Raw genomic sequence first — 18,497 nt, 5'->3', positions numbered from 1 at the left:
ATCATAGAGGTTTCAGAGGATGTTTAAATTCAGGGGCTGTTGTTTGCATTTTGTTTCAAATTACCTGTACATTACAATAGCTGTACGATGCATAGCCTATATTGACTGTGAACAGGTAGACAATAGTTAACCATATGCACATATGCAGATAAAAAGATATATTAAAAAAAAAAACAAAACAACAAAACAAAACCAATCAACAAAACAAAAAACAAACCCTGAAAACATGCAACAAACCCCTCTGAAATTTGCCATAGTAATTGGCGTTGAACATGGACAGAGCTGAAAGTTTAACCAGAATAAACCTAAGCGAATTATGAAGACTCCAGCGATCGATACAATGGGGTTACAAAAAGAATAATAAAAATCTGTAAATGCTCGTCAAGTACAATAATATACTGATAAACGCTATGATAAGGATTTAAATCACCTTTTCCTTAATACAGAGAATCACAAGAAAAGGAATAAAGCAGTAAATGATCTCAAAAGGCTTCTACTGATGTTTCAGACAATGTTTTTCAGTTAGGTAGAAGATTGCATCCAAATCCCTCAGGCTATCAGGATGATGTGAAAACAATAAATGTATTATGTGAGCATTAATGCTTCAATAAGTATAGTGAGTAGCATAAAATAAAATAAAAACACAACTTCAGCATCCTTCACTTTTGTAACTAGGAGGTAGAGGGCTGACTGAAAAACAGTTTTCAAACCTCTTTTCAGTCAGGAGACAAATTTGACAGCTTTTCCAACAGGGACAGTGTTGTTAAACTTTGGAATGTGTAATTTAAATCTTGGAATGCAGCGAGGCCTTATATTTTCATAGCAACAAGAATCACATTGTTGATGGCTTTTTTTTCTTACACTTTCAACTTCTTTACTACGCTTCAGGACAGGCAAAGACGAGCAGTTTCCTAGGTAGGCAAAATGAGAGTGACCAAGTTCATATTACAAAGAAAAAAAAACAGGCTGTAGAATTTTTAAGGGGCAAAAGATGGATAATGTAATTTAGCAATCTCTGATATGCTCTGCTTATTTTAGTTTGCAATACTTGGAGAGGAAACATAACCTATACTGCAGTAAGATCTTTTCTTCTACTGGAGAAAAAAATCTTCCAGCCTAAGCATATACTTAAAATGGGACAGCAGGTGGATGCTTGGCACACTGATGGGATGTTGGTCATAAATGCAGATATGGCAGTCTAGGCTGATTCCCAGCAGAGTCCAGTTATTTAGTAATGTGTTGATTGTATAAGAGCATTGGGTAATGCAGGCAGGATGGTTCTAGCCAAGGAAACTGCAAATTAGCAACCACGACAGAAGACCTTGAGTTAGAAAAAGAGGTGATACACCTAGCCTGTTACCCTATTTCTTAAGGCAAAAATAAAACTGAAACAATTTTACAGAAAAGTTTAGAAACAGTCTATCATCTGTTATCAAACTGTCCTAGACTGCTTGCTCTTATTTCTCTACATCTTTTAAGTGTGTAACTCTTAATAGCAAGTTTTCTGGGCAGCTTTGTAAAATCAGTTTTAAACCTGAAGGATCTCCAGAGTTCCATGAACTAATTCTGAGGGATCTGTAAAAGTAAGATAAGCTATTTATTGTAACAGTGGCTGTACTGGTTCAGGTTAAAGGTAGATGTAGTACATAATGTGATTCTGCACAGGGACCGGAATATGTTCAGAAACAGAATTTATGGAGTCAAAAAGAAAAAAACAGAAGTTAAATTTTACAGCATCGTATCAGCTATTCCGCTGTTATTGCCTTTTTATCACTTTTATTTTTATGTCTATATATTTACATATATGCATTTAAGTTGTAGTGATCGGTGGATGTCTATAAAATACTATAGAAGAAAAGGAAGGACTAACACTGAAATTGGACTAGATTTAGAATACTAGGTTGGGAGGGGCCACAAGGACCATCTGTTCTAACCTTTCTTGGCAAAAACACAGTCTAGACAACATGGCCCAGCACCATGTCCAGCTGAATCTTAAAACTGTCCAGTGTTAGGGAATCCACGACTTCCCTGGGAGATTATTCAAACAGTTGATTGTTCTCATCATGAAGATGGAAGAAATAGTATCATACGAAGCAGAAAATGTCTATTGATGTGATTTAATTTAAATTGCTAAAGATCAGAAGCTAGCATGCTAAAAAAATGTAAAGCTTATTTTGTATTAGAAAGCTTTGGCACTGAAATTGTGGTTTGGAACTGACGGGAAATTCACAGAGCTAGGGGACGTGCAAGTTCCTGCGCTAAGCACCTTCTCATGTTATTGTGTATTTCATGGCAATAGCACAGTGCAATCTTGCAGTGATTCACCACACAGCCCAGTGGTTAAGCTATAGTTGGAAGCTGTTGTATGCCAGGGTTGCTTGAAATACAGGACTTATTTTAATATCATGTGTAGGTAGGTGTGTACCTACATATTTCTTCCCAGTTTTTGTGCAGTGCTTTCTTGCAGCTCCTATTAATCACTTTGCCCACTGTATCAGAGGGTTCACATGCTAGATGGCAAATCCTGTTGTCCATGCTTATATGTGGAAGTACAGGAGAAACAACGTGTTCTAGTTGTTACATTTCTGTAGAGGAATTCAAAAGAAAACGTCTTTGGATTATCAGAGAAAGCTCATTGCTTCAAAATTTGGGAATAGAAGTTAAAGTAATACAGTTCACAATCCATTGGAAATTTCTGTGCCAAGATAATGAAGAAATGTGGTAATGTGCTTTTAGTTAAAACAGCAATAACTTTTCAATGATCTTTATTTCTGTAGATAATTAAGGAGCTGAAAGATGAAGACTGGAATATGGGCAATATTGTGCATACATTAACAAATAGACGGCATGAAGAAAAATACATTGCATATGCGGAGAGTCATGACCAGGTATTTCATCTGTTTGTTTGTTTATATATAAGCAAGTAAGAGGTGAGGTTTAGTGGTTTGAGTTTTGGCTTTTTGTTGTTGTTGTTTTGTTTTTTTTTTAATGACACAAGAGTTGAAAAGGATGGGCAACAATTTCAGAAATAGGTAGATCTGGACTACTACTTGGGTTTTTTTTAATTGGGTTTTCTTGTGTAGGTTTTTTTTTGTTTGTTTTGCTTGGAACCTTCTTTTTAATAAAAGAATCCTGCTTGGAGTGGGTGGGTGTTGATATTTTTTAGTTTTGTTTTTGTATTGTTTTCAGGAAATGAGTCCTAGTTTCTTGTTTTGCCTGCCTATCATAGGACATAGAAAGCATACAAACTTTTGAAAATATGGTTTCTATTAAGTAAGCTGGAGCACTGTTTCTGATAAGCATAACCAATATCACAATTTAGCAAACTTATTCACTGAATCAGTGTTTGCAAGTGTTGTATTCCCTTCAAGAAAATGTTTCCTCTCTGAAAGGATTGCAAGTGCCCTTTTTTGAGATCTAAACAAAATATTCTCCAACAGTTTGGTTCAAAACACAGCAATTGTAATGGTTCTTTATATGAAAAAAATAATTTTAAGTGTGGATAACACTAATCTCCCACAATCTTTGTAATGGTCGTTTCTGAAGAATCAGAAACAGTGGTTGAGAATTTTTAAATTAGGAACTTAAAGTCTATTGAAAGGTTTAAGTTGTCCACTTCCAACTTTTTCCTCTACATAATATAGATTGATATTCTATTTCCTATACCTTCTATAATACAAGTCAATGGAAATGTCCAAAACAAGGCCTGTATTTTATTTTAAAGAGGTAATTGCATTTATCGGCTTCATTTTGTGTAGCTCTTTACATTCTTATCTCTGAGACTGTTACACAGTGTTCACTTTAGAGTCCAGATCAGAGAAGAGTCCGAATCCTGGTAAAGAACTTCAGATATTACTTGGAAATGCATATTATGATGTGATTATTTGTTTTTATAAAAGCTGATTCTTCATCTTAAAGCATGACATAGAACATTACTGTTGCCGTTCTTTTATTTTGTGCTGGATTTATCAATTGAGTTGTTTTCTGTATCACTATGTATTTTTGTTTTAACATCTCATACTGGGAAGAAGATTATTTATTTTGAATTTAAAATTAAAAAAAAAAAAAAAAAGGCTGTTGCAGATGTACACCAGGATATGTGAAAAGTAGGATGGAGAAGCAAAATGGGAGTGTAGATAAAATTCAGTCTGAAGATACTTGAAGTGATACACATGAGGGGCTGAAGCAGTTCTAGTTTCTTGTATGTTATAGTGGGCTATGGCCTGACTACTATCAGTCAAAATGTAGGGCCTTTGTGGTTGTCATCAGTGTGTGAAAATAGCACCTGAATGCTAATAGCTGTCCAAATAGCAGATACAGTACTGGAATTATTATGAATGGAATGGAAAGCAAAGAGAAAAATCAGTCTTACCACTGTAGGCTTTCATGGTTTGGGTGCATGTTGAATATTGGAGGCAGATTTGGTCCTGTATCTTAAAGGATTTACAGCATAAGCGGAAGAATTGCTGTGGGTTGGTAAGAATAATAGCAGGTGTGAATTGGTTTTTGTAAGAAGAAAACTAAATAGACTTAAGACTCTTCAGTATAGAAAAGAGATCATTGAAGGGGAAGGATAACAGTTTATAAAATCATGGCTGGCATAGAAAACATGAACAGGGAACATATACCTTCTCTTCTACTGGAACGATATGGGGATATTAAATGACACTAAAAATGCCATATTCTGAGTCCAGAGGAGGGTTGTTACTTGCAGTTGTTCATTGCTATCTTCAGTCTCACCACTGTTGCACAGGAATTTTTTAAAAATATGATTTTTTTTACTTGAGGGAATCATCTATGTATGCTGTTACATTTTTAGCTGGAAAACTGAAGGATGATGGTGCTTTTCAGCCAGACCTGTTTACAAGTCATCCATCTCTCTGAAATCTAGTGAGTTCTCATGCTAGAGTATAAAATGAGAATTGAGCTAATTGAACAAAAATGAGCTAGTTACATACACTCCAAAATATTTTCAACTACCAGCATGTTAATGTATTGGAATAATGGTTGCAACATAGCGATTGTGTGGCCTTTCTCAAATAACAGTAAGCACTAGCAAATTAGTAATTCAGTCACTGTTTTTAGACAGGATTACTGGTTTGTTTTGCTCTCTTGTGTGCAATCACAGAAAACCAATCACATTCTTGATTGCATATAAATGGATGCTTCATAATCACTCTGCATCTCTGAATCAGGAGTGTTGTTAATAGCCTTTTATTTGTACATCCCAGGAACTTTACCTGAGATATTTTCTTTCTTCTGTGATTTCTATAAAAATTCCTGAATTGTAGGTCACTTGTGGTTTATTGCGTTGACATTAACGTTTCATATTTGATATCTCTAGGCAAAAAAGTTCTCAAAAGTAATTGTGCAGTTCAGTCCCATCAGGTGAAATGTCAGCCCAACACAGGGGTTAGACAGATATTAGTTCAGTGATCATCTGCTCACACTCTCATCGCCGCAGGGAGACCCTGTAACCATGTGGAGAGCTGCAATGGGAAAACTGGACAGTTGGGTCTGGCAGTCCAGTTGAGGCTCAGCCCATGGATGTCCCTGCCTCAGTTTACATACTTTCTCGGCAGCAGATTATATATATCACACCCACGTGATTACACATCGTGCGATATGAAGTTGCGGAAACCAGAAGCTGGGGTCACTGTGAGGTGATGGTCATTTGCGCTGGCAGGATGTTTTCTTTGTGAACAGGGACTAGGCCCTGCACATTGAGTCATCTCCTTGATCCCTTGCCTGTCTTCCGTGTCCTCCCTTTACGATATACAGTGCCTGCTTTTAAAATAAAATATTAGAAACTCTTCTAGTACACCCAAGGGTTTTCTTGACTTTTTTTTTTGGACTGTTATAGGCACTTGTTGGTGATAAGACATTGGCGTTTCGACTGATGGATGCAGAGATGTATACAAACATGAGTGTGCTCTCACCTCTTACTCCAGTTATTGATCGTGGAATACAGCTTCATAAAATGATACGTCTCATTACTCATGCACTTGGAGGAGAGAGCTATCTGAACTTCATGGGTAAGCAAGCTTAGGAACAAGTCTTTTGTTTTCTCATCTACAAAAGGGTTGGCAGGGAAATAAAGCAATCCGACATCATCTTACATCTGCAGTATTTATCACAGTGCTGAAGTTTGGAGCATAAATGCTTTTATAAAGATTTACTACAAAAGGTAGCATGCATTGTTTTTCTGTCTGTAAGATGTATTATAAGACAAGAAAATAAAACCAATGTAGTTTCTAATTGTAACAGAAGTAACTTTTAAAATTGTGGTAAGCTGTAGTTCAATTGGAGTGCAGAGGAGGGTGATGAGGCTGGTGAGGGGTCTGGAGTACAAGTCTGATGAGGAACAACTTAGGGGAGCTAAACTGGGACTGTTTAGCCTGGAGAAGAGGAAACAGAGGGGAGACCTTATTGCTGTCTATAGCTACCTGAAAGGAGGTTGTAGCATGGAGGGCGTTGGTCTCTTCTCTCAAGTAGCAAGTGATAGGACAAGAGGAAATGTCCTTAAATTGCACCAGGGGAGGTTCAGGTTGGGTATTAGGAAAAAATTCTTCATGGAAAGGGTTGTCATGTATTGGAACAGGCTGGCCAGGGAAGTGGTGGAATCACCATACTTGAAGGTGTTTAAAAAATGATTGGACGAAGTTCCTGGGGACATGGTTTAGTGCTAGAGTTAGGTTATGGTTGGACTCGATGATCTTGAGGGTCTCTTCTAACTGAAATGATTCTATGATTCTACGACACTGATTTACAACTCAAACTAGTACTGCAGGTTTGTCAGGTGGTGAGCCTTGCCTTACACACCTCGGTTGTCTTTCATTTTGGTTATTCTACTCTTCTAAGCTTTTTAGGGTAACAGTGAATTTCCTAAAGATAGCTCTGTGCTTATTTCAGTTATTAATTGTCAGGAAGTAATCAGGAATCAGTTGATTTATATTTCATTGCTTCTTAGTGAAGAGCAGAGGCTTAATGAGATAGACAAGGACAAATCATAGAGATAGAAGGCACATCCTGCTACCGAAACAAGGAGAAAGTAAAAGTTAGAAATACTTACTTTTTGTTTGTAAGCTGCAAAATACGACTGTTACATTGCTTCCTAAATACTATTGGTACAAGAATGTCCAGTAGTTAATCTCATTTAATCATCAAGTTACAGTTCCATGTCGTCATCTCAATAGTTGAATGTTGTTCTTAGTCTTATACAAAATGCCGAAGCTATTTATGCTTGATCTTTATTATACTCACATTGCTTAATTTCTTTCCAAAATAATCCTTACTTTATAGTAAAAATCACAATTCTTTAAGGTGAGTGTGACAAGTTCTGTATAGCAGTTGTGATAGTCTCATGGGGTAAAGAAAGCTAAAAGCATCTCAGTTTTCTAATAACAAAACCCTTGGAAATGATAGATTTTTTAGCTTAATATTGCCTTCAGCTTTCATTGTTAAATGTTTTGTATTATCAAGTTACAAAGGACTGTTGGATGTGTGTTGCCCTTCTTACATTATAATATATTTAAAAATAGATTTTTCTCATTAAGAAACTGGAGAACATTATAAGGCAATGGTGTCATTTGATTTTAGCACATCTGTACTGATACATGTTCTCTTTCTTGTTAGAAGAACATTCAAAAAATATCATGTTTGGGGGTTTTCTTAAAAACAAAGCCATTTCAGTACAGAACAAATCAATTCATTATATGGTATACTAGTAGAACTATTGTTTCCAATAAAATGCAGAAATTTTTCCCAAAATTAAAGAGGAATTAATGAAATGAATGCTTATGAAACATGGACTCAGGCATCAATATGTGCAAGGTATGATGTGTGTGCTTCTGTTCAAACTATTGATACTACAATAGTTAAGGAAGCAGGTGTTTAAAAAATACGCCAGCTAAACTGCAGATGTCTCTGCCCCAGACTGACTTGGTAAGGTTAGGAAAATGATCAGTAATTCAATGTGGCGTGTTAAATCCAGTGTGTCAATGCAGGCTGATTGAGCAATTAATATTGTTTATCATTGAGTACTGCAAATGTTTCAGTAACTACATTATAGTTTGCTATATGTAAAAGATGAAAGTATCGTAATAGATGTTGGAGGAGAAAACAGGTAAATTCGGAATGCTTGCAATCTGATGTACTTAAAATGGACATTGCAATGTGCTATCTAGGTGAACAAATCAGTGACAAATGAGTTCTTTGACCTTCAGTTTTGCCGGAAGGCTGAGGACGAGCAGCCTCCTGTTGGGTGGGGGGAGGAGTGGAGATCTCTTTTCACAACATGTGGAGAAAGCACTCCAGGTGCCTCTGTGCTTCTCTAGGTCCTTCCATAAACATCCTGTACCTTCTTTTTCTGAAAACAAAGTCAACAAAGCAACACACTGCTTTCTCTGTTCTTTGTCTCACCCTAAGAAAAAACAAACCACTTCTGAAAATGTTGTATCAGGAGTGGAAATCTGTGTTCTCAAATGTATCCTGGAAATTATCTTTGAAGATCTAGAATAATATATAATTACACCTGTCTCAGAGTATCATTTTTACTCCATACTTGTAAGCAGATTCTTATGATGCCCTATTGAACACTAAACAGTGGTTTGGCTTTCTCCTGTCTTTCTCCCTTTTCATACTGGATGGTTTTCTGTCCTACTTAGTGGTATCTATAAGAAACCACTGCGAAAATCCTGGAAGTTGTTATTTTTATTTTTTATGTCTCTGGATATTTAATTTTCACTGAAAGCTTTTATTTTCCTTCCCAATTGCTTATATCCCATTATAAGTAATCAGTGATGTATGCGAACTTAAATGTGAATAGGAAAGTGTTGTCATTTCAGTAAGCTGGTTCCATTGTAACACAAACCATTGGGAGCATTCTTTCCTTCTGTTTGTATTTCAGTTTTCTGTGCAGCTTTGCAAGTAATCTCTGGAGCTTCATGTGCCCATCTGGCATGGAAGACTTAACCTAGAAAGGGAAAAACTCCATATGCTTGCCTGAAAGTGAGCATGACAATGATAAACATGCTGCTGTAGTGAATGAACACTCTGGAAGGCCAGTTTGTTAAAAGTAATAATAAAAAAGTAGCAACTGTTTTAAAACTTCTGCTATTCCTAAATACTCTGCTTTCAAGGCAGGTAAGGAGCAACAACCTTAATGTAGCTGTAGTTTGTTCAACCCAACTCCTGATTTGAACAGCAATTTTAATATTGAGAGTGGCCAGTACTGGTCAGAAGATGTCATATGACTTTAGGAAGTGAAAAAAATTACAAATTCTTCTGCACAATGCTTTGGTAGGGGCACAGGTGATGCTTCTTTAAGGGTTTCTTTTGCCACAGCTGAGCTTCCATGAAGATGTTGACATAGATAATACACATTTGATTGTCTGAACTTAATGACACTTAAAGAGAAAGCCTCAAGCATTCACAGTACGTGCCTCTATTAAATACTGAAAGTAAATTTATTATTGGAAATAATAGGAAAAATACCCTCTATTCATACTCAAGCATTTTTGTTTGTAAGTGTAGTCATATTGAATATGCATCTAATATTGACACAATTAAAATCAGAAAAGTATGTGGAAAAATATTTGGAGACATAGATCCTTACTTTCTTTAAAATGAGGATTTGAAACAAATGCAAAATAAAACCCCTGTCCCTGGTAAAATTCTTTATTGCCAATTTAACCCTCTCAAAATAAGAAAAAAGGCTTAAGATCTGAGTCTACTTCCTCAGTGTTACAAGACTTCTAGCATACTACAGGAGTGTACTGATCTCACCTTAAAAATAAAGCGACCACTGTTCTTACCCACTGGACAATATTTCGCTTAAATGAAAAGACTCATATATTTTCTGAAAGTAATAGTTGAATGTACCACTACAGAACTGTTCTGTCCGTACATCCCTTCATTTTCCTTTGGCTTCATTTTCCATCCTATCCCTGAAGAAAAGCTGTAGACAATTGTAACTGTTCCTTTCCCTTAAATACTGTTTTTCTTTTCTCTTGCTCATTGCCTGTGCCCTGCACTTGAGGAAACCCTGTGGGACATGGGAAAGAGCTGTGCCAGTTCTTCAGTGAAGTTGTTTCCATGTTCTCTCTTTATCTTGCAAGATACATCTGTTTGTCAATCTAGCTTTAGACAAGCAAGGTAGATGCTTTCTTGCCTAGAATAGATGTAAGATCAAGCCCAAGGGGCCTTAAGTAGCATTTTAGGTCCTTGGGATCATTCATAGCATAAATATTAACTGCTTTATGCTACTGCAGGGTCTTGCTTTTCAGCTTGCCAACAATAATTTTCTTGTTTCCTTCTTCATTTTAAATTGGCTTAAACTCAAATCTATTGATTTAAAAGGAGATTAGTTCCTACACGAACCTCTAGCACTATTTTTCGTGGCTTTTCTTTAGTAAAATAACTCTTAATTAGGACTCCAGAGACCAAGACTGTCTCCCTGCAAAACAACATTTATATATATGTAAATAACCTAGAAAATTATTTGCAGTAACTAGAACATTTTTTACAATCATGAGCACTGACTGATGGTATTACCATTTAGGTTGACATTTACCCCTGTTTCACTAATATCATCAAATCTATCTGTAAAGCTTCCTTTTCCCACTTGTTAGTTCATTTACGCAGTAGTTTATCTACTTTCTCTGTGCTTAGGGGTTTGTTTTGTATGCGTTGAAACAGTTTTTTCTCTAACAATTTGGTATGCCAAGACATGTTATCTCTTTAGCCTTAAAAAAAAAAAATAATAATAAAATGCATAATCTGTTCCTTTGAGTAGGGACATGGTTTAGTGCTAGAGTTAGCTTAGGCTATGGTTAGACTCGATGATCCTCTCATCCAGCTGAAATGATTCTATGATTCTATAAAAATGGGAATGTTACTTAAAACAGACTCTGCAATACATTTATTGCTACCTGTTCTAGATAAAAAATAAATTGCATCAAGAACAAGGATATTTAAGCAAAAACCTAAGGGGGTTTTGTTTTCTTAGACATGTTGCAAACAAATCACTTTGAATTTTTATACTTTTTTTCCTGTACACTTTCTTATACTTATTACTCCTCTTCACTGGTTACAGTCTGACTTTTTAGACCGTGACCTAAAAAGTGTCCTTGCAAGAGCAAAAGCTCTTTAAACTACCTCCCTTCAGTCAACTCTTTTTGATAAACAACCTGGAAGTGCTTGGTTGGTAAAGACTGCAGATTAGGACATGAAGTTTAAAATCATCCTTCTTAATATGCTTACCTAGTACACCTGGCAAATGTGCTTTCTGTGCTGCCAGTTTGACTAGGTGCTTTAATTTCATGGCAATCTGACAGAAAGAATTATCTTCAAATTAAGGTAGAAATCAAGAAAGGTGTAATGTGAAATCCTTCCTAAAGTTTGGCATAAATTTTGTCCTGTAGTGATAGACCATGTACATCTTTGTTCCATAGTACCCTGTACCTGGACACCTTGGGGTGGGCAATAGAAGGAGGAAGAATCCAAATACGTACATTAGGCTTCAGTAAGTGCTTTGAGAGTCTCATCGGGAAAGTCTGGAGGTGCAAACTGTTAATATCTATTGTTCATTTAGAGTTGATTGAAACAAACTTCATTTCTACACTTGCTCAAAATCCACTTGAGTGGCAGAAAAACAATTAAAGAGAGACTTTCTCATAATTTAAAAATAAACTACACACACAAACTAATTTTCCTTCTGTCTCACCTCTTCACAAGTTCAGTATATCCAAATACTACAGATCTCTTGTGGAACTTGATTCTACTTCCTTTTTGAGAGGGGAGGGAAGAAAGCTTCATAACTACATGCATGTCATTTAAATATATAAATAAAATGATTACTGGCAGCAGTCTATATATATGATGGTGTGTCAGTGTCCACACTATGGCTTCTCAAGACAGGAACCTTGAAACAGAAGCCTTAATAGTCAGCAACATTCTCAGAACTGCTCAAGAATCAAGAGTTTCTCCAACTTTGTTCATGGATTGAAATCCAGGTAGGAATTTTCAGGGTAGCAGAGACTCATCTAAATTGAGGTTGCTGTTTTGTGTGGTGCTTCTTTTTTCCTTTCAGAATAATGCTGATGTTTCCCTAGCTTGTTTCTAAGTCTTAAGTCTGCAGGGTATCAGATATTCCAGTGTAGTTAGTGTAGTGATTTTTCCATGATTTTTCAATGCTCTTGGGAATCTGGAGAGGTCCAGTTGACTGGAAGCTGGGAAACATCCCAATTTTTGAAAAGGGCAACAGAGATAACCCCAGCAACTACAGGCCTTTCAGCCTCACTTGTGTTCCTGGCAAAATTATAGAGAAGATTATTCTGGGAGTTACTGAAAAACACCTGAATGACAACACAGTCATTAGTCCCAGCCAGCATGGGTTCATGAGGAGAAAGTCCTGCTTGACCAACTTAATTTCTTTCTACAACAAGATTTCCTGCTTAGTTGACCAAGGGAAGCCTGTAGACATGATCTTTTTGGATTTCAGTAAAGCCTTTGATTCTGTTTCTCCCAGTATCCTTCTGGACAAGATGTCCAGCATGCAGCTGGATAAACACACAGTGCAGTGGGTGAGCAATTGGCTGATGGGCCAAACTCAAAATGTTTAGTAAATGGGGATATGTCGGGCTGGTGACTAGTCACTGACGGGTTCTACAGGGTCCATCTTAGGGCCAGCACTCTTCAATGTCTTCATAAATGACTTGGACGTGGGACTTGATGGGATCTGAGAGCTGGGGAATCATCAACCGCATGAAGTTCAACAAAAGCAAGTGCCAGATTTTGCAGTTGGGACACGGCAACCCTGGCTGTACATAGAGACTGGGGGACAAGATGCTGGGAAACAGCTCCGTGGAGAGGGATCTGAGGGTTCTGTTTGATGGCGAGTTGAACAGAAGCCAACAGTGTCCCTGGCAGCCAAGAGGGCCACCCGTGTCCTGGGTGCATCCAGCACAGCATTGCCAGCTGGGCGAGGGAGGTGATTGTCCAGCTCTTCTCTGCACTGGTGCCGCCTCACCTGGAGCACTGTGTGCAGCTCTGGGCAACACAGGATAAAAAGGATATAAAGCTACTGGAGAGTGTCTAGAAGAGGGCTACGAAGTTGGTGAAGGGTTTGGAGGGAAAGCCACATGAGGAGTGGCTAAAGTCACTTGGTTTGTTCAGCCTGGAGAAGAGGAGACTGAGGGGAGACCTCATTGTGGCTACAGCTTCTTCACAAGGGGAGGAGGAGGGGAAGGCACTGAGCTCTTGTCTTTAGTGACCAATGGCAGAACCCGAGAGAATGGCAGGAAGATGTGCCAGGGAGGTTTAGGTTGGACATCAGGAAAAGGCTCTTCACCCAGAGGGTGGTGGAGAATGGGAACAGGTTCCCCACAGCCCCAAGCCTGACAGTATTCAAGAAGAGACTGGAGAATGCCCTCAGACACATGGCATGGACTGTGGGGTTGTCCCATGCAGGGACAGAAATTGGACTCCATGTCCTTGTGGATCCCTTCTAACTCAGATAATTCTGTGATTCTAGTGGATTTGTAGTAAATCAAGCCGTTACAACATTTTGTTTCACTTAAAAGGTGTGTTGTTTGTTTTGTTTGTTTGTTTGGGTTTTTTGTTTTGTTTTGGTTTTAAAGAATGGTTAGTTTTCTAGTTGTTTTTCTGTTACTGTTATAAAGAGATTTGATTTTTAAGCCTGAGCTGATATTTTGAGAACTACGGATTTTTTTAATCACACTTAGTACCATCATTTAACCATGGTGATATTGTTATTGAGACTTCTGTTAATGTCTCGAGCTTTGTTCTTAAGACTCCATCTGTTGCCTTGCATCTTCTGTGATTTGTATAGCTCACAGTTCAGATTTGTAACATCTTTTCTGTCAGCATGTGTGAGTGCATACAACCTGCTCTACTGATATAATAGTTCATGTGATGTGAGTACTTGCTAAAGAATGATAAATGAAGTTGTAAAATAAATATATTGAAGTTACATTAGAAACAAGACTTCCATATTCTGTTTGTATGACAGACTTTGTTTTTGCTTTATTGTTGTTTTGAAGAACAATCACACTAACAGACCTGTGTATATTATAACTTTACACTTTCAGCACAGGGTTTTGGTAGAATTTCTCTTTTCAGGCCTTCAAAATTATAATTTGTTACAGAAATTAAGACAAAATAATGTTGTCTTATAAAGCTTTTTTTCACATCTTATGGCTTTCTAACTTTGCAGGGCATGGCTGTTGTTCTGTCGTTTCGTAACTGTTGGGTTCTTTTTTTCCTCCTTAACTACAAAGTTCAGAAACTCTTTTCAGTAACCTATAGTTAAACCGTATACAGATGATATTGGCTAGTTTTACTTAGCTGTCTTTTCTGAAAAAATAGTAGTAGCTGGAGATAAATCTAAGGATGGCAATATTCTAACTAAATTGTATTTCATTTTCAGTTTCTTCCCCTTGAATTCAAATAAATGTAAAATCAGTGAGTTTACCTCACTTTCAGACTCCCTTGCTTTTTTAATTCAAAATTTAAGAACTGTATTAAAAGCTCTGTCTTAAAAATGTACCTCATATATTTTAGAAATTGTGCCTCTAAAGGCACGTATTTGTATACAAGAAACTGTCTTAATGGATCTTCAGATGGTGTCCAAAATTATTTTTTTGTAGAGGACAGAATATTTTTGCCTGTTAATTCAGAAGTGTGATATTTTTTGTAATTTTGATAATATACTGATTCTTATATACATTTTATAAAAAAGTTTCTTTGCTTAATGATTCATTAAGCCATTAAGTGTAGTCATCTTACACTTTTTATGCTGTGGTTAACTTGGATCCAAGCAAAACACTTTGAAAGTTTTCTCTTTATATAGTCTCAAAGTGCTTTAAAATATTACATATTGTAATTGTTCCAAACAATTTTAAAAGTTTGATTCATCCTATGAACTTTTTGTTAACTATAAGGGCTTTAGAAGAGTTTTGACATTGTAAGGTATGTAAAAATGCCTTTGCATGATGATTTTTGTTTACAACGCCTTTTCAGAGAAAAATATGCCTAGCTCATTCCCTCTTCTAGTAGGGAGCTCTTTTGGGGATATATATGTGTTTTTCTTATGGTCACATGAAGATTTGGTCCATCACTGCATGTATTCAGATCGATAGATTTGCTATACTTACTATAGCTAACCTATAGATTTCTGCCTCTAACACTCTGGTTCATTGGTTGGAAGACATAGTAGAAAACTGAAAGGAAGAAAAAATATGTTTTCAGAATTTCATGTAAATATTAAGTTGATCTATGGATAAGACTGGAATCCAACATCCAGGTCTCTGTTTGGATTACAAAAAAATATTTTGCCATTTTCAGAGAGAGTAGGCTTATTGTGTGTTTTTTTTTTCTCTGTTGTACCTTTCTCAGTCAATTCATATAGTGACAGGTACTTTTCACAGAGAACTTAGCTTTTACTTTGTCACAAAGCAGAGAAGTAATGTTTATTTTCTAGTTTGTTTATCAACATCACTAGTGACATGCTTAGTGCAGGAGGCCACTCATTTCCTGGATGCCAGATATCTACGGAAATAGTCTACCAGAGAAAAACTAAATCAGTGCAAGGCCATCACTGGAAGAACATGGTGTGTAAGAGCAGGGAAGAAGGGTAAGTATGCCCCATTTCAACAGTGGTAAATATGATGTCTGTGTTAAAATTTTTTGTCTTTTCTCTCCCTGCTGCTCACTGTAGTTCATAGTTTTGATGGTGATCTAATCATAGAATCATTTAGGTTGGAAAGGACCTTTAAGATCATTGAGTCCAACTGTTAACCTAGCACTGCCAAGTCCGCCACTCAGCCATGTCCCTACGTGCCACATGTCTTTCAAATTCCTTCATGGATGGTGACTCAACCACTACCCTGGGCAGCCTGTTCCAATACCTGACAGCCCTTTTGGTGAAGAAATTTTTCCTAATATCCAATCTAAACCTTCCCTGGCTCAACCTGAGGCCATTTCCTCTTGACCTATTGCTTTTTACTTGGGAGAAGAGACCTACAACCTCCTCTCAGGTAGCTGTAGAGGTCTCCCCCCTGCTTCCTTTTCTCCAGGCTAAACAGCCCCAGTTCCCTCAGTCACTCCTCACAGGACTTGTGCTCCAGGCCCCTCACCAGCTTTTTTGCCTTTCTCTGAACTCTCTCCAGCACCTCAACTGGTCTTACTATGAAAAACTGAGGTGAATAAGGCATTTTGTAGCTCAGCCTTTTCTTGTCCTCTGTCACTGTTTCCCCTTGCATCCGCCAGAGGATGCAATTTCTCCTTAGCCCTCTTTTTGTTGCTAATGTGTTTACAGAAACATTTTTTGTTACCTTTTACAGCAGTAGCCAGGCTCAGCTCTAGTAGCAGTTCTGCTGACCCCCTCCTTAATTCTATGACAATTGAAAACTCTTATCAATTTTGTGATTGCTATGCCCAAGATGGCCTCCAACCCTCACATTAACCACAAGTCCTTCTGAGTTTGTAAACAACAGGTCCAGTGGGATAATTACAATTTATCAGTACTCATTTTGATTTAAGTTTCTTATTTCTGAAACTCCTAATGCTGAAAAGAAGTCACAGCAGCCTCTCACCACATCCAGCTGTGTTTTACTTCTTCTTTTTGCAGTCTGCACTCAGCAATCTGGAAAAGGCTCAGCAATTGCATGGCTGAGAGAAAAATGGATCTATTTTCTTCAAAACCACCTACCAAAGAGCAAAAAATTTCTTCTTGATTACGCTTTATAGAGTGGCTCTTAAAGAGAGAGAGAGGTGGCACAAACTGCATTTATGTCCTTGTCTAGTAATTTAGCAACATGAAGCTGTAGTGAACTGATGTAAGAGCATGCATAAGAATCTGCTAATCAGCAACCCTAGCTCTGGCAATGCATTGTTCTTTCTCAGGCTAGTTTTGGGCAATGCAGAACCAAATAGAATTAAGCCCCCCATGCTATTCAGTAAGGAACAGTTGTTTTGAGACATGACTGAGCAGGTGACTTTTTGTATCAGTAAAGTCTGAATAATAGATCCTTAGGCATACATTCCAATTTGATTTTAATGTGAGCAGTTGTGGTAATTTGAAATGAGTTCATCTAAGTAGTGTCGTTAATTCCCCAAATCAATGTAATTTAAACTGAGGGAACACATTCTGTGATGATATTGGAACAAAAAAATAAAAAGATGTCTTTATGAGTTCAAGAACTTCTTACTTTCACAAGCCAATTTATTAGCTTAAAATCCGCTCATTCTCCTAATTTTCTGAGGCCATCTGTCACTTACTCAGAAATTTACTAGAACATGAATTTATACAACATCATAGTTGAATTTGGATTGATCTTCAAGGGGCAAGGTATTTTCTATGCAAATTTTCCTAAGAAGTGGTAAATTGTGCAGGCTAAAGCATATTAAAACATCATTTATAAATGTTGACCTGTCTTTCTCAGATGTTGTTTGAGATCTTCAGTTTGAAACTTGAACTATACAGGCTTAAAATGTCACTAAAATTTATCACTGCAAGCAGACTACATGCTTTGATTTGGAGTACTTTTCTGTTGTAATTTGTTTTAACCTTGTTGAGGTTTACAAAAAGAAAATCTGAAAGCTCTCTAACCCATTTGATGTGCTTCTGTACGTCAAGAGATTTAATGGAAAACTGCTTTTATATAGTAGTATAGAGAGGTAGCTATGTATTGGTGGTGGAGGGAAGGTACAAGGCAGACCAGGAGAATGTGGGGGTCGAGGATGCACACAATCAGGTTGATATTGGAGTGGAGCTTCAGGCTCCATTAACTCAGGACAGTAATTTTATCTTTCCCATTAAAAGATGCATTCCTGAACATAATTCAGGGTAAATTATTTCCATGGGATCATGGAAATCAATAAAAATGCAGTGAAATTAGGTATTTTAGTTTTACTTCAGAGTTAAGTGTCATGAAGTTAATCTTGTGTGAATATAGGGCTGATTTTACTAAGTTCTCAAGAAGGGACAGGAGGAATTGATAGTGGAGTAGTTTAGAAAGGGAGTTGAGGAATAGGGTAAAATTAGAAAATTAATTATGTTAGATTATTTGTTTTTTGGAAAATAGAACATGTACCTTTTGAGTTGGAATGTCTTATTGAATATAAAAGACTACTTTTTTCTAAATGTATTATGTAAAAGTGCAGGGCTGGAGGAGAATCAGGACAACATCACAAGGAGAACAAAGGATTATTCACAAAGCCAAGAGTGCTAGCATAGTACTTTTAGGGCCAGAAGCCCAGAACTTTTACTCAACTGGGACAGTTATTTAGATCCTTTTGTTAAATTCAGAGCAGGTCCTGTAAGTAAGGTATTTCAATTTAATAGCTTCTTAACTAGCATTTTTTGGAGATATTATTTTAGTAGTAATGTATTAATCCACTTGAAACTTGAGTCATTCCATAGACTATGAGAGAGCTCCCTTAATCTCATCGTGTTTTTGGTTTTTTTTTTTAAT

General features: G+C 37.0%; 1 protein-coding gene across 3 annotated transcripts in view; it reads left to right on the top strand.

Moving 5' to 3' along the window:
• The window catches only part of GBE1 (1,4-alpha-glucan branching enzyme 1), a 160,778-nt gene that overhangs the window by 99,636 nt on the left and 42,645 nt on the right, over window positions 1-18,497 (top strand). For all 3 annotated transcript variants that reach the window (XM_065064564.1, XM_065064555.1, XM_065064572.1), the window contains exons 11-12: window positions 2,778-2,888; window positions 5,864-6,035. In XM_065064564.1, the coding sequence (XP_064920636.1) occupies window positions 2,778-2,888; window positions 5,864-6,035 (283 nt within the window). The remainder of the gene's footprint in view (window positions 1-2,777; window positions 2,889-5,863; window positions 6,036-18,497) is intronic.

Source organism: Columba livia, chromosome 1 (assembly GCF_036013475.1).
Source record: "Columba livia isolate bColLiv1 breed racing homer chromosome 1, bColLiv1.pat.W.v2, whole genome shotgun sequence".
NCBI lineage: Eukaryota > Metazoa > Chordata > Aves > Columbiformes > Columbidae > Columba > Columba livia.
This window is presented reverse-complemented; position numbering and strand designations above follow the sequence as displayed.